Source organism: Fulmarus glacialis, unplaced genomic scaffold, assembly GCF_000690835.1.
Source record: "Fulmarus glacialis isolate BGI_N327 unplaced genomic scaffold, ASM69083v1 scaffold10597, whole genome shotgun sequence".
Classification (NCBI taxonomy): Eukaryota; Metazoa; Chordata; class Aves; order Procellariiformes; family Procellariidae; genus Fulmarus; species Fulmarus glacialis.
This window is the reverse complement of record NW_009221272.1, coordinates 1,065-17,081: the sequence shown is the minus strand read 5'-3', so window position 1 is coordinate 17,081 and position 16,017 is coordinate 1,065. Positions and strand designations below refer to the sequence as shown.

The window sequence follows — 16,017 nt, the reverse complement described above, 5'->3', positions numbered from 1 at the left end:
GCACCATGAGGGCCCCAGGTACGATGGGGCTCAGCTGACACACAGACACTCTCCAGCCAAGGACACAAGCAAGCACTGGGACAGACAGCAAAGCCCAAGACACCATAAGCAGCACAAATGTGTCCTCTGCGGGGACCATCCCCACAGCACCGCGCAGAGGGGACGGCCAGCAGCTCTCCCTCCGTCTCGGTGCCTCGCTGACAAATGAACCTTGCTGCAGATTTCAGACTGGTATTCCCAGATAACAATTAGATAGGCCATAAGAAATTAGAGCTGACAGAGCTATTTGTTAGCCGCAATGTTTTCATAGCCAATCTGCCCATATCAAAGCCCTGTGAATTATTTATTCTGTTGTTTATTTAAGGATACGTGACCCGCCAGTGACAGAGTGAAAAACGGCCCCTCGGTCCTGCGCTGACAACCTCACCGTGCCTTCTGTCCCCAGCATTATGCCGTGCCTTGGCACACCTCGGGAGCGTGCTGCCAGCCCCGTTCGCTCCGAGCTCCCGTATTCCCCATGCGAGACACATCGGAGCCGGGAGATGCGGCAGACGGGAGGCTGAGCTCTCCCTGCTCCTGGCACGTACGATCCTCAGAGGCTCCTGCTGTGAATCCCGCGGGGGAGAAGGATGCTCAGCGCAGTGGAGAGCATATGGGAATGTTTGGGTTCAGGTCGCAGACAAGGTACTCGCTGCATCTGGGTCTCCAAGCCCTTTGTGCTGGCAGAGCCCTGGTCAGGAGCCGTGTGTGGCTGGAGGGAGACACGGTCACGCATGCACAGCATCACAGCCTGCAACACCGATGCGGTGGGGAGTCTGGCAGCAGGTGGGCTCCTGGTGAGCCCTTACCGTGGGGAGCCCACAGATACCCCCAGCCTTGCAGGGAGCATCTCTTGCACAAACAAAATGGGGGTGACAGAGGGACCCCTACCAACTGCCACATTGGGATAGGACCGCAGACCACACAGATCTGCAACAGCGGTTGACAAAAGCCACCTCTGACAAAAGCCACTTCCAGCATGGGCGGCGTGGGGGGTCTGACTGTGTAGCTGCCCTTCACAATGCAGATAAGTAGATGAAAGAGGCGATTATGCAGAGAGACTGCCTACGGAGAGACATCGCGTACAGAGCTACCGCCAGCAAGAGCCATTATACAGAGCCATGTGGATACGGAGGTTATACAGAGATGCCAAGGGATATTAAATGGCTCAGGCTGGAAAGAGAGCAAGCGTGGGATTACAAAGACAATCACGGCTTTCCATGGAAATGCTGTTTGGTCTCCATCCCACTGATGCTGGAACCCAGAAACTCTGCTGATACATGAGGAACATTTGTATTTCCGTGGGGTTTTCTTCAGATTTAGCCCAAATGGGATTTCCTTTCTCAAACGACCTCAGCAGCATTGGCTCCAACCATTTCTTCCTCCTGCAAGGCTCTGTTTTTGGAAACCCAAACGCAGAACAGGCACGCCTCCACTTTCCCAGGGTTTCCCGAGCCCCCAGCCTCTCTTTCCAGGGGAGACCAGTGGCTCTGTCCCTGTGTCAGCCTTAGCTCCAGCCCGGCCCCCGGGAACAGCCGGCAGGCAGACAGCGAACACCTTTCCCCGTCAGCCACACCAGAGCCTTCCCGGGAGCAGCACCAGGCACTCAGGGCGGGCTGACGTTAGGATCCTTCTCCGGGTGTTCGAGCAGATTTCTGTGTGCCCCAGCCGGCATCTCACCCAGCAGCGGCATCAGCGTGTCTCCAGCGTTACTTCCCCTGCCAGCCACCCAGCAGCATTTCCCGTGGGATAATGCAAACAGGCCTGTGGAGGGATGGGAGCGCCAGGAGCAATTCCAATCAGAGGGAGGCAGACACGTCCTGTCTCAGCTATGTGGCCGCGGTGATGGAAAACGGCATTTCTTGGGTGGGAATAAATTAACGAAGGGGGAATCTCCCCTGCCCGCAGACAGGAGATGATGCTGTCCCCTTGCCGAGAGCCAGGAATCCCTGCTCATGTCCCAGCTGGAACACAGATAACCAGAGCACACCTCCCTCCTCGGGGTGGCTTTGGGCACGGCGGGGAGCAGAGTGGCCCCCAGCCCGCCAGATGCATCCCCTCCCACGCTGCCCTCACTCCTGGGGGACAGCGGGCCAACCCATGGGGCAGGAGGGAGCTGAGCTCCTTTGCCAAGGAGCAGCGCTGCCGGCATTGCTGCGCCCATGGAGGACAACACGGCTATGGCCCACCGGCGAGCCAGGGCTTTGGGCTTCCCAGCACCATGTCAGTCCCCAGCAGGACCAGCTCCCCAACCCTACAGGGAGCCACATTACCTTGTGTTTCCAGATTTTCACAGAGCTCTGATTTGGCCTCTCCATTGGGGCGGAAACCTCCCTTCTGAGAGAACTTGTTGGACATGGTGGCCGCCGTCACCACCGCCTTGAGGCTCCGCTTGCGCTTGGGGACGTTCTGCTCCGGGTGGAAGAGGATGATGTACTCCTTGGGCATGTAGAGCATGCCCAGGGACACCGAGGCACTCAGACTCACCGAGATGATGTACATCTGCAAGACACAAGGGCACGAGCTGAGACCCACCACGGCTCTGTGGGATCCAGAAAGGGTCAGCTGGGAAAGGAGGAAACAGGGGAACGTGGAAACAATGGGGTTAAATAAATGAAGAGGTGGGGAACCAGGGTTGGAAATGTTGGCAGTATTGGATCTTAAACATCAGACTTGACTTCTTGTATGGACCAAGGTGCACCCAGAGAGGCCTTTGGCTCACTTTTGCTCTTTCCCCACCTGTAAACACGGGGAGGCTGTGCTGGTACCCTGACCTGCATTTCGGGGCCCTGGCACAGCCTCCCTGTGCCAAGCCCTTCCAGGACTCATGCATGCTCCGGCAGCAACCTGCCAGCACCCCAACTCAAAAACATCACCAGAGACGGAGCCCCCTCACCCTCTTCACCCTCCCTCTCTCCTCCCCAGCACTCGCAGCATGCTCCACCAGCCGCAGGGTGGGAGCTCCGATGCTGCGGTGATGGGCACAGCAAGGACACCCGCTCCCAAGGCCCGGCCCGGGGCAGCCCCGCACTCCCCCACCTCCCTTCAACAGGTAATTCCCATTCCCCAGCTGGCTCCCTGGGCCGTTGTCATGTAAGTCACATATTACACGCCGACGTTGCCTTTCTGCAGTCAAAACTAATTTCACGCTCACTGTCCAGGACTAACAGTGACAGATGTTTTGCAAAATGAAAGCCCATTAATCTGACTGTAGAATAATCCATTTTTCTATGGAAAGCATTTGGCAGGCTTCTCACAAGCCGGGGGCATCTGAAGCAGGCGGCAACGGGAGGCGAAGAGACCCCCTCCCTCCACCCAGCCCCACCTCTTGCCCCCGAGCAACCCGGCAAGCCGCGTGGGCAAGTCCCTCCATGAGCATCCCTGCTCCGCCAGCATCCCTGCTCCTGGCACAGGGCTCCGTCCTCTCCAGCATCCTCTCTTCTACTTGTTGGGTCTCTCCAGGCTGAGCAGGAAGAGGGCTCTGGGTCTTCGGGTGCCTTTGCACGCACCTTTTTTTCTTTTCCAGCTGTGCTCAGACGCCAGGGCTGGTTTGCATATTGCTAACAAGGTTTTAGAAGGAGGCTTAAGGCAGTTTCTGAACTTTATCCCATGGCTTAGTCACAGCATGGTGTCCGGGGTTCCTTCTGCAGTTGTTTCACGCCATGGGATCTAGTGCCGTGCAAGGTGGCAGAAGCTGGAGGAGCCAGGGGAAGCCCGGGTGCTGCAGCATCAGCGAGGGCAGGGGGTCCCCACCTCCCCAGCTGCACATGCTTAACCTGGGGGCTCACTTTCTGGAGTCAATAGAGCAAAACGGTGACCATAGACAGAAGCTGAGCACAGAGGCTCTACACGGCTCCCTTGGGAGAAGGTGCATGGAGGCAGTTCCGACCCATGAGCGAAAGCCAGCGGGAGGCAACAGCTCCCAGCCGGGCTGTCATCCCACCCCAGGACCTGCGGGTCCCAGGTGTGACCATGCAAAGAAACATTTCACTCTCTTCTCCTGCTTCAGAAACAAATGCACAGCTCCAAAAGTGTTTCAGCTCAATTCAAAAGGAAAAAAGCAACAAAGCCTGTTCTGAGTCAACTAAAAAGTTTCGTTTCTCCCCAGAATAAAACCTATTGCTGTCACATGCGCTGGTTTGTTTGTTCCACCTTCTCTCTATATGCATGCAGAGTCAATCTAGGCAGTTTTTGGAAATAAAAATGTCATTTCATCACAAAAAGTCAAAACATATCTCTGTGCCAGAATATCTGCTCCTTTTTTTTTTTCCTTCCTTTTTTTCCCCACCACCCTGCTGCAACTTTCCAGGCATTGCCGCAGGTGTCCTGGACTGCAAGGACCAGATTTGCTGGGAATGAGGGCACACCAACTCTAGGCACCCCAACCGCTGTCCCGGGGACCGGCACAACTCGTCTCGGCACCAGCGTGACATCCCGTGGGACACAGCTGAGGCTCAGCAGCCCTTCACCTCCCCGGTTCCCCCGCCTGCCCGCCCTCCTGGTCCTCAGCAGATGCCTTCTGGAGGAGCCTCACTTCTCAATCCAGCAATTTCCATATTTCCTGCCTCTGCAGCGACTCCCACCCGTGTCTCGGGACTCGGAGGCGTTTCGGTGAAGAGGGAGAGAGCAGCTGAGCTTGAGCTCAGACAAGACGTCTCCGTGCACATTTCCCTCTACGCGTCTGGGTCAGGGCTCCAGCCACCCCTGCATCACTTTTGGGATCTCACAGGGCCACTGAGGCTACCTTCACCCTAATGATGCATTTGCCAGAAACGGCCCCATTTTCTGCAGCCCGCGCTAACCTCAACAGCTTTGCATCACGCTGCAGCAAGCCCCTTTTCAGCTCAGAGAGAAATATTTTTAGCCTGGAGTCTGCGAAGCACTGCACAGTTAACCTTTTGCCACATCAAAAAATGACCATTTCTCACGATTTTGGTTCCTACTCTCTTAATTGGTTTCCAACCCAGGACCCCACTTTGCCTCTCCATTAATGACACTTGAGCTTCCTCCAGAGCCCTCTGAGGTGTGCGCTGCAGTTATAAAAGAAATTACAGCTCCCAGTTCAGCAGCATCCGCTGCTTCGTGGATAGGATCAAAGAACGCAGCCTGTCTCTGACTCAGGATGACGACGCTGCGTGGAGGGACCGCAGCAACCCTAATTGACCCAGCACAAGTCCCCAAGCCCGGGGCTGTGCCCAGACTTGCCCCAGGGCTGGATGAGTCCGTCCTGCCCTTGGGGGGAGCAGCCCAGGCCGAAGGCACAGCCCTGCACAGTTTGTGTTCGTCCCAAAGCAAATCTCTGCCATTAATTGGCAACGCCCCCCATATAAATCCAGGCCTGACCCAGCTACAAGAGATTTTGCACCGCGGGTGCCGGGGAAGGGAAAACCCATTCAACCCTCATCCACCGCTGCTAAACAAACCACCGGACAGTCTTTCTCATTCCTTCCTCTCTCCCTCCTTTCCCCCGCTGAGAGCAAATGTGATAAACAGAGAACCAGACAATGACACCGCTGTTCAGCTGCTGCCTTATCAGCGCAGGAAATTGTCTCTTTCTTTAGATCCTCTGTTATTGCTATTTCTGTAATCCGCAGGGATCGGCAGGGATAAGGGGTTCTTTTGAGAAAAGGCTTGGGGGACTTGTTATAATAAGATGCCACCTCCATGCAAAGTTGTAGGCATGAGGTAAAGCAAAATAAAATAAAAATGGAGATTTTTATCCAGCTCTGCCAGACTGTGAGGCAGCCTTGGCCACAGGCTGAGATGGGGTCAGGGCAGCATTTGGAGGTGTGGGTCTCCCCCGTGGCATCCTCAGGACTCGAGCGAAACTCCAGCTGTGCTCTTATGGGGAGAACAGCAGCCCAGCCGACGTTCCTGGTTTTTCTTTTCCCGGGTGTGCTGATCCCCCACGGAGCCCAGTGGGGCCTCGGTCCCGGCAGCAACGGAGCGAAGGCGAGGGGATCCCTCCCTGCCGAGCATCCCGGGCAGCACCAGCACCACTGCGGGGTGATGCCAATGCCAATACCCCCAGTTTTCATCCCAAGGACATGCTCAGAGCCAGACCCTCTGTGCAGGCTGTGTAATGACACCTTTTCGACCTTTTTCTCCCCAAGACTGCAAACCGGCAGCTAAAGCATCAAGGCAGTACCGAGCACCCGGTTCCTCCGGCTGCCCCTTTGAACGCATCCATTGCCCTTCAGCCACAGCCTGGAGACACTCAGAGCTCACATCCCACGGCAGCGCGGCCGAGCCAAAACACCACAAACCCCTCCTGGGATTGCTCAATGGATGCCACGGCAGCAGCAGGCTTTGAGAAAGAGAGCTGCGTCCAAGGGGAGTTGGGAACATCACTTTTCCTGCCTCTAATCAGCTTGTTAGCAGCCTAATAACAGAGAAGCCCTGCACATTACAAGCCCCCGAAGTGAGGCACAGCCTATTGTCGAATTGCTGCTTGACAGCCAGCTTTCGGCAGCCCTAAATTATCCCATGACAAGCTGCAGTGAAGAGGTGAGCAACCTTGCGCATAATCTACAATCATTATCATTTCCATCTTTATTACCCACAGTATGCCGAGCACATTAAGGAGGCTTTAAGGGAGCTTTTGTTTTGCAATAATTTCTTAAAAAACCTGCTTTCTTGTTAGTATCTCCCCTGCTATCTCATCAAAATGGAAATGCTGCAAAAGGCTCCATTTATTTCCTTTAATTCTCCTTCGCACTTCTAGCCAGCACGGGCTGGCTTGCTAGGGACTTTTTGGTTGAGCCAAGGTTAAAGGTGCCTCTCCAGGCTCCTCGAGCTCAGGGTTGCATGCTCTAAGCAGAGACAGCTCTCCAGGACACGTGTGAAACTCTGGTGTCCACAGCAAAAGATCTCCTGGTCTTTCCAAGCCCTTTTGCAATAGGTGTTTCCAAAACTCGCGGCTTCAGAGGCTCAGCATCATGGGGGACACGCTCGGGGGAAATTATCCCAGTCGTGATGGGTCCAGAGACAGAATCCGGGTGGTGGGTCACCCCGGGGATTTCCAGGGAATAGCAACACTGAGGTTTATTTGTCACAGGCAGCTCCGGGCTGGCAGGCGTGAGCTGTTTGGATTTAACATAAATGCGATTCTTGTTTTGGCTGGCAGGCAAAGGGGATTTGGGTCTCATTCATGAGATTTTTCTTCTTTGTTCTCACTCCCTCTCACTTGAGCACAGAGTTTCATCCGGGCTGGCCTCGGTCCCGTGGGTACCGGCACCGGCACCACCCTCCAGGAGCCAAGGACGGGAAGGAGGACAGACAGACAGGTTGTTTCACAGCACAAATCCACCTCTGGGATTATCTGGCCTCGTCTAGACTGTGTGCAAAGTCACATTCGGAGTCGCAGGGGATGCTCGCTCCCCAACCCCCTCAGCGAGACAGAGCTGCTCTGCTCCCCCCGCAGCTCTATGCCACCCTGCCCGCCGCAGCTCAGCCCAGCAATTTGTTGTCGGTGCCGTGTTGCCAAACACATAGGTGTTAATTAAAATCACAGCGAAACGGTAATCGAGCGAGAAGCCGCAAGCTGCCGCACGCCCCGGCGAGGGAGGGGACGCACCGAGGGGCTGGTCTGCTCCCTCTCCTTTCCCCTTGCTCTCCGCTACTTCCAGCTCTCAGGGATTTTGGAGGGCAGGTCCGTCTCTCCAGCCTCCATCACTGACTCAGCACTGGGAAAAGGTGCCAACTGGGCAGCGCTCGGTCCCTTTTCCATGCAGAAATGGTGCTCATGATACGGGGGCCCTGGATCTGCCCGGGAGGCTCATCCTCCCCCAGCCAACACGGCAGCAGCCCGTCCGGAGAGGGGCAGCGGGGCCAACGGGGCACAGAAAACCAGAGGGAGAGGGAGGAAATGAAACAGGAAAGCCAGGAAGGGAAGAGGGAGGAAAACCACCAAAAATGGGAAAAGGAAAATAAGGTTGGAGACAGTGGTCTCTGCTCCCTGGTAGAGCAAGAGGTTTGCAAACCAACGCTTCCCACCACAATTCCCAAGCCGGCAGGACCACAGAGAAGCACCCTTCCTTGCTTAGGACACGTCAGCCTCTCTCAGCCCCCTTCCTTGCAGCCCACAGGGTCACCAGCCATACCTCTCCCCTCCTCCCTTACCTTTTCCGCCGACTGTGACGTCCCAAAAAATATAGGGATGAAGGCTAACCACACAATGCAAGTAGTGTACATGGTGAACCCGATGGGTTTGGCTTCATTAAAGGTCTCCGGGACCCCGCGGGTCTTAATAGCATACACAGTGCAGGTGACCATGAGAAGCATGCTGTACCCAAGCAAACAGATGAGGGAGAGGTCCGAAATGTCACATTTGAGGATGCCCCGGGCAAAGTGGGGGTTTGTAGTCCGCTGGTCCTCGTAGTCAATGACAGAGTGGGACGGGTCCACGATGAACCAGATGCAGACACCCACGAGCTGCAGCGAGATGAGGCTGAAGGTGATGACCAGCTGGGAAGCGGGGCTGATGAACCGGGGGGCACTCACCGACTTCTTGCCCTGCTCGAAGATGCGGTAGATGCGGTTGGTCTTGGTGAGCAGGGCAGCGTAGCTGATGCTCATGCCGAGCCCGAGGAAGATGCGTCGCAAGGAGCATGTGCTCAGGTCGGGCTCGGCGATCATGAGGAAGGTGGTGGCGTAGCAGAGGAAAATGCCCGTCAGCAGGACGTAGCTCAGCTCCCGCCCCGACGCTTTGACGATGGGTGTATCATTGTAGCGCACGAAGGTGACCACAACGAAGAGGGTGGCGATGATGCCCACGATGGCGATGAAGACGGGCACCACTGCCCAGGGTGAACTCCACTCCAGCTTGATGATGGGGATGGGGGTGCAGCTGGTGTGGTTCTCGTTGGGCCGCTCGTTGAAGTGGCACCGCTTGCAGTGGAACTCATCCAGCTTATACTGGTAGCCGTCGCAGCGCTCGCAGTGCCAGCAGCAAGGAATGCCCTTCACCAACTTCTTCCTCTCGCCCGGCTTGCAGGGTAGGCTGCAGATGGAGCTGGGGAGCTGGCTCCCACCCCCCGGCCACAGCATGCTCTCCACCTGTGGGGCAAGACCACAACAGCCCCACTGATGCTCAAGCTAGGCATCTGCCGAGCATCCCTGGGGTACGGGGGGATCCCCCCCCTCTGCTAGCGGCAGTGTTGCTTGGATCCGGCCCCTCGCTCCATCAGTACATCCCATGAAGGACCCCAACCCTACCCAGGGTGGGGACAGGGAGAAGGTGAAGCTCTCCATCAGCCTTTTGGGAAGATTCAACACCAGAAACCCAAAACAAAGTCCCTCCTTCCCTGGGAAAACCCCCTCTGCTCTATTCTGCCTTCTCCTTCCCTTATCAGAGCTGCAAAGTCAGATGCCCAGAGCCCGTGGGATAAGGTCACACGCGCTGATGGTGGGTCACCGTGGCTGAACCTCAAGTGTGTACTTGGGGGACACCCTCCTCTCTGACCTGCCCCCCCCAAGTTTGGCTGCCTAACTTTGCACCCATGGGCTCCCAGCCGGGTTTGCTACACCCTGCGTGGCCTCAATGGGTGCAGGAGAAATCTGGAGGACCTTCCCCTTGGCACGGACCGTGCACGGCCACGCCGCAGGCACCAGCCAGCCCCCAACCTTACTTTTAGGTGGAGGTGGTCGGTCCATTGCCCGATGACTTTGTACTCAGGAGTGGAGTTCCTGATCTGGTACTGGTAGATGTCGTAACGCCCCGGCGCATCTCCGTTCTCGTTGAACGTCACAGGAGTCCCCGCAATGCCTGCAAGAGAGGGAGGGCTCAGCACCCGCAGCACCCAGCAGCACGGGGTGCCCTGGGTGATGGTGTCGAAGGGGGCTCTGGTTTGATGCTTCCCCCTCGGCGGGGGGTTTCTCGCTGCTGGGAGTGCCGCAAGGTTCCAGGACGATGCCAGTGTGGGCACAGGGTGGAGGAAGCAATTGGGGAAAAGAAAACCGACCCCAAACCCAAACTGATGCAGGGACCTCACGGTATCGACCCACCGACCCCCCCGGAGCTCACTGAGCGATGCCAGGCACCGAGCGCTGCTACGCCAGCCGGTTTACCGCTTCTTTGAAGAAAGGGGGAAAAAGCAGCTTTAAAGTTAAATGAAGTGAACTGTGCAGATAAACGCTAATGAAAGAAAGGAAGAGAAAAATCAAGCGAGAGGGAAAAATAAATAAAAGAGACGCTGCAGAGGAGATCACAGAGTGGAGATAAATAGAAGTAATAAGGAGGACAAGACAGAAAATGTTTATTAAGGAGATAGAGCAGAGGAAAAGATGCATTTCCAGAGGAGGTCTGAAGACAGACAAGGACACAGCAGCGTGATTCAGCGGGACCTCTGCCAGCCGCGAGGCGAGGAGGCGGCAGGGGGAGCGGGCGAGGGGAGAGGCCAGGCAGGCCAGCAGGGTGAGGGCAGGATTGCTGCCGGGTTACTATCCACAACCTCCCAGGAAATGGGGGAGCTCAGACTTCCTCGTCTGCTGATCTGCTGCAAAAGCACCCCGTCTTTGCACCCAGCATTTGCAGCGCGGCGGGTGCCAAACGGTAACACGAATGGCGCTGTGTGACCCATAATGGGGGACAACTGAGACACCCAGCCCCACGGGGCCGTTCCTCCCCACCGCCCCGGGGACGGACAGACCTGAGAAGTTGACGTTGCGGATGTACTTGAGCAGCTCCACGCCGTCCACCGGGTCCATCCTGGGGCACAGTCCCACCTTGCCGGGGCAGAGGTTCTTGTGCATGTTGTGCAGAGCGTGCCCCATGGCGTAGACGGCGTCGATGACAAACTGAACCTTGCCCTCCTGCTCGTACGAGGAGTCCTGGCCGATCCGCTCTCGGTCTGCGGATACACGTAAAGCAGGGCTGCCATCTCCCTGCCATCCCAGCCATTCCCCGCAGGGACATTTCTGCTGCAGCCAAAACCTCGCAAACAAGCCCACTCTGGACTGAAGCAGCTGGAAACTCCAACCCCATTCCCAAAACTACAAACCCATCAGCCAGCCAGAGCCCCTCTTTCCCAGCGGGAAGCTTATGCTACCTAGGCGTGCCCCAGGAAGGAGCAGCAGGTCAGAAATGCATCTCAAATGCCACCAAACTCCTCCCAAAACAAAACCCACATTGCAGATGTATTTTGCAGTGCCAGCCCAAGGCATCGGCTGTGTCTGCACTGCCAGGGCTCGGGGCTCGAGCCTCTCCGCCAGCTGAAAGTCCCCCCGTCGCCTGCGTGTCCCTTGTCTGGAGGGGTCAGAGGGACAGCCGGGGGACACTGTGGCTCTCACCCCAGCATGCCGGGAAGGTTTGGGGTACGTGAGGTGGCCTCTGCAGGCAGGAGGAGGGTGACGTGCAGCCAAGAAACACATTCACTGGGGAAATACCCAACCAACCTCCCTGTAATGTAGTTCTGAAAATGCGGGTGCTGGCACCCAGCTGTGCTTCCAAGAGCTCTTGGGATGTCACGACCCAGTGCCATGGGACATCCCCGTACTTCCAGGTCCCCAGGTCCCCCAGCGGGACGCGGGCTGGGCTGTGATTGACGTCCCATCCTCACCTCCGCGGGCTGACCTCCTTCATCTTGCCAATAGCTCCCACCGGTTCGGTCCCACTGTCAAGGGACCACCCAGGCAGTATCCATCACTGGCTCCGTGTCCTCCATCTCATTCCCGAAGCCTCCTGTCACCCTGCTCCCCTCGTCACCGCCTGCCACCCTCCCACCCCGCTGACCCCGCAGCCCTTTCCATTCTCCCTGGCCATCCCGGCTTGCAGGATCCTGCAAGGATCTGTAATTACCAGCGACAGCTGCCTGCCTCTCCTGTCATAACCGCCCTTAATGGGACTAGAAACATGTTAATCATTTAGCAAAAGACACCGATTAATGTAGCACGCTGTTAATTACAGCTAAGAAAGCGTCTCCCATGGGACGCCGCCGCATCGGAGAGCCACGGCCTCTGCACCTCCATCGCTGCCTCTGCGGCATGGCCGGGCACCCCGCCAGGCCACAGCTCCTTTGGCAACAGCAAAAGGCAAGGAGGGTTCCTCAGGGAGCCGAAGGCACAGCCTCCATCCTCCGGAGAGGCAGAGGCATCCTAGAAAGCCATCCAAGGGTGTCCAAAATTAATTCTGGCTCCACCATGCACGGATGCTCCTGATGCAAGGTGGGGATTTATGGTGACTGCAGGGGACCGGGGGCACAAAGCCTCTGCAGCCGGGGACAGAAAAGGCACAAGCAAGCAGTGGTTGCTGATCCCCTCCCTCCCGCTGCGGGAAGGTGGGACGAAGCCAGCGCTGGACGTGGAGCAAATCTCCGCCGAGCGGGAATGTTCCCGAGAGCCACGTGCCCGGAGGTCCCTGCGCCGGGACGGGGAGTAAAACGTGCCACTGACAAGACACTAAGGCAAATCGATAGCAAACTGACCAACAAGAAAAGATGATATCAAGAGGTGAATTTATAGCCCATCCTTCAAAGTTATAAAAATGCTTTTAGACTACGTGAAGATTACTCATGCGAAACCCGTCAAGTTATCCTTTCTTCCACATTATTGACAAGGGCTATTAATCTTCTCCCTCAACTTCGGGCCTTTCCCCGCATTCATCTCTCAAGGCGCAGACAAGCCACTCTATCTTGTCAAGATAATTACCCATTAAAAAGAAAAGGGTGTAATAGACTGTCCAGGGGAGCTGAGCCCGTGGGGATGTCCCAGCCCCGCTGCCCTCCCCGGCACCGTCCGGCCGCCCCGCAGAGGCTGCTGAGCCCAGGGGACACACGGGACCCAGGACTCGTCCCTTCCCGGCTCCTCGGCGTCCCAGCAGGCTGGTGCACAGAGCGGGCAATGCAGAGCAGAAAGCCGACATGGAGACAATAAATCTCCACCAAACTCACAGTAGATTAGGGCTGCAAAAGGGATGTGACCCCGCTGATTATAATAGCAGGGTTGTGCATCGTTCTACAGGGCTGATAATTAATTTTCAAGTGCGTGATGAGCCTCCGCGGACACCCGTCGGAGGAGGGACTATCTTCTCAAGTGGTGGATGAGACGGGATTAGCAGGAGTTAATCAAAATTGCTCACAGTGCTGCTCCGGAGAGCAGGGGGACGGTATCATCTCTGAATCTCCGAATCTCATGGGTGCTGGGAGCAGCACCCAGCACCCATCACCGCGTGTTCAGGCTGGGTGAGCCCATCCGGGGAGCAGGGTCTGTCCCCCCAGGAGGGATGCTCGCTGCAAACATCTCTCTGCAACAAGGGCTTGAGCTGCCCTCGCGGCGAGGCTGGCGGTGCCCGTTTGGAGAGCCGGTGGATCTGAAGGAAAGCCGAGCAGAGGCATTGCCGGGACGCCCCTGCCCGCTCAGACCCAGCTTCGGTCAACAGGAGCCTTTTATCATCTTAACTACCAGGCGAGCAGTGCAAATCCTCCCCCGTCAGCCTGGCTGGGGCACGCTGTGCTGGAAAACAGCCAGTGCCACAAAAAAAAAAAACCCCATATTAAGAAGAGACCGGAGAGAAGCAAAACAGAAAGGGAAAAGAATATGAAGAATCACAAATAAAGAAGGAAAATCAAATAAAAGCTTGTCTCCCCTCCGCCCACATTGCTGCTCTGCATCTATCTGCAGCCTGGTCGGGTGGAGGTGAGCACGCAGAGAAATCCCCAGCCCTGCTTCAAAGCAGAGTTACCATCCAGCCCTGCTAAACGAAGGCCATTAATTAGCTCTCCTGGAAAAAGAGTAGCCCGCAGGGCCTGGGAGCATCCCGCGGTCCCCGTGTGGGTGGCAGGTGGGGGAACTCAGCCCCGAGCCGTGCCCCGTCCTCCAGCCCTTGCCACCCCATCGACCTGGCGAACCCGGCGCTGCCATACGCAGCACCCCCTCCTCTGCAGCCGCACGTGTGTGAATTATTAACGAAGCGGTGGCTGGCAGGATCCTTTCCAGCCCGCAGGGGCTGGCTGCCCCACGGGAACCTGCCCAACCCAGGAGGGTCAGGGATGCAGCCCGGCGGAGGGAGCTTGGAGCTGGGGAAGGATGCCGAGGAGATCCTACTGCAAAAGCAGCCAGGAGACAGGTCCTGACCTGATCCTGGTCCTGACCTGATCCTGGTCCCAGCAGGACAGCCTGGGGATGGAGCGCACAGGTCCTGATGGGTGCTAGGGCTGGGGATAACGCGAGCAGCTGCCAGGGGGAATCACCCCAAAACCTGGTGCCCACCCCAGCCCTCGCCCCTCACCTTCCTCCCAGCTCTCCCTTACATGAATGAGAGCCATGAGCCGTCCTGTGCAGTGGTGGGACCCTTCGGTTTGATTTTTGGGATGCAAAAGCAACAAAGCCGGCATTTCTCCGTGCATGTTGGCCTCTATCCAAACTTGAAGCTCATGGGGAAAGTCAGTACAACTCTCTCTAGAAAATAGCCCCAAACGGGACATTTGCGTAAGCCATGCAAAGCACAGGAGCTCATGGAACTGCACAGGCAGGTTATTTGCTTCACTGTGCGTTATTTCCCCTCTCCGTTTATCTGCCAAGCAAACATTCAGGAGATAATTTACTTGCTGATGAATTCAGATAATTTAAAGACAGTTCCTAGGACATTTGCCATGTCGTGGTTTCAGCTGCCTCTACTAATACCCTGGCCCTGAAATATTGCTTGTTTAAATGCTACGTTACTATGAAGATGAAGAGATCAGTGGTTTGCAGGACCTCCTCATGCATTTCCTGGTGCTGGGGATTGATGCAATCAGGAAAGATGAGGAGCTCTCAGCGACCCAAGGCCATGGGCAAGTATTCTTGCATGCCCGTGCTGCTTACTAAGCTCACACCTATGCATTAGCCACAAGACTACTTGGGGAAGTTGCAGCACTGGAAAGCCCTTGTGGGGACAGAGAGGTGTCCCCAAACCATCAGCTGAACATTTGGGGAATGCCTGCAAGGGAGACGATGTGGAAGCACCATCCCTCTCATCCTCAGCGGTGAAAGCGGAGGAAGAAAAACCCTTAATGATCAAACTTTCTAGGCACAGCCAAGTCCATCCGCCCGCTGGCACACCACGGCTTCCACAGACGTCCCTCCCAAGGGGACGGGGAGGATGCGCAAATGTCCCCAAGTCCTGCCACGTCGCAGCCTGCGAGCCGCCATGTCGTTATCTGTCTTCAGCTGGTGCCAGGCAGGCAGTAAATCTCTCCCATCTCTCAGTAAACGTCATCTCCTTGAGCCTCCAACCATCACCTCGGCAGCAGCGCTGTCAGCTAGACAGATCCCCTGCTTGCCTTGTTTACTGCATTAATCCCTACAAGCCTCTTTTAGCTGGAAATGGCTAAAAATGCACAGTGCGGGGTGAGGAGGGGGCCTGGGATCGGGCTCTGCCAGGACGAGGTTCCCTGCCTGCAGCGGCAAAGGGGCACGTCAGCAAAGCGGTTTGCAGCGAGACACGGGCAAACACCACTCCAGCACGTGCCCCAGCACGACCACCTCCTCTCCGGGGACCCCTGCACCCTCCCGTGGGGTGCCCGGCAGCACCCTCCCTGCGGGTACGGGCCCACTGCGGCTGCTGCCTCAACGCTGGCTGAGCAAGAGCTGGATCCTGACCCTGTGCTACCTTTTGGCCTCATTTTTCTGTCACCACCCCAGCTTTTAGCCTGCTCAGGTGAGGTAGGAGCTGCTTGCAAGGGAGCAAGGATGCACCGGTGGCTTCGTGCCTTACACGGGACAACGGTGCTTCTGCCAAGCATACGATGAGAAAGAGGCAGTTGTCCAAATGCTGCGAAACAATGCAGAATTCAGCCCCAAATCCCCCAAATTTGGGTGGTTTTGTACCCGCAAAAGACGGGGCCAAGGGAAGGGAGATGTGCAAGAAGCGCGCGTGAGAGGGAGCAGCGCTGGGAGCTTTGCACGGGGACCGTGCCTTCGCACACACACAAGCCAAGCAGGCTCCGCACGCTTCCTCCATCACACGCAGCACATCGGGATGCACAAAAGCATTTTTGTGCA

At 56.7% G+C, this 16,017-nt stretch overlaps 1 protein-coding gene across 1 annotated transcript in view; it reads right to left on the bottom strand.

Annotated features, from left to right (window-relative positions):
* Positions 1-16,017, bottom strand: part of LOC104079129 (metabotropic glutamate receptor 4) — an 18,016-nt gene that overhangs the window by 943 nt on the left and 1,056 nt on the right. Inside the window, exons 3-6 of the mRNA XM_009581041.1 lie at positions 10,689-10,889; positions 9,669-9,805; positions 8,161-9,096; positions 2,313-2,541 (exon numbers count right to left, since the gene is read on the bottom strand). Of these exons, the coding sequence (XP_009579336.1) occupies positions 2,313-2,541; positions 8,161-9,096; positions 9,669-9,805; positions 10,689-10,889 (1,503 nt within the window). The remainder of the gene's footprint in view (positions 1-2,312; positions 2,542-8,160; positions 9,097-9,668; positions 9,806-10,688; positions 10,890-16,017) is intronic.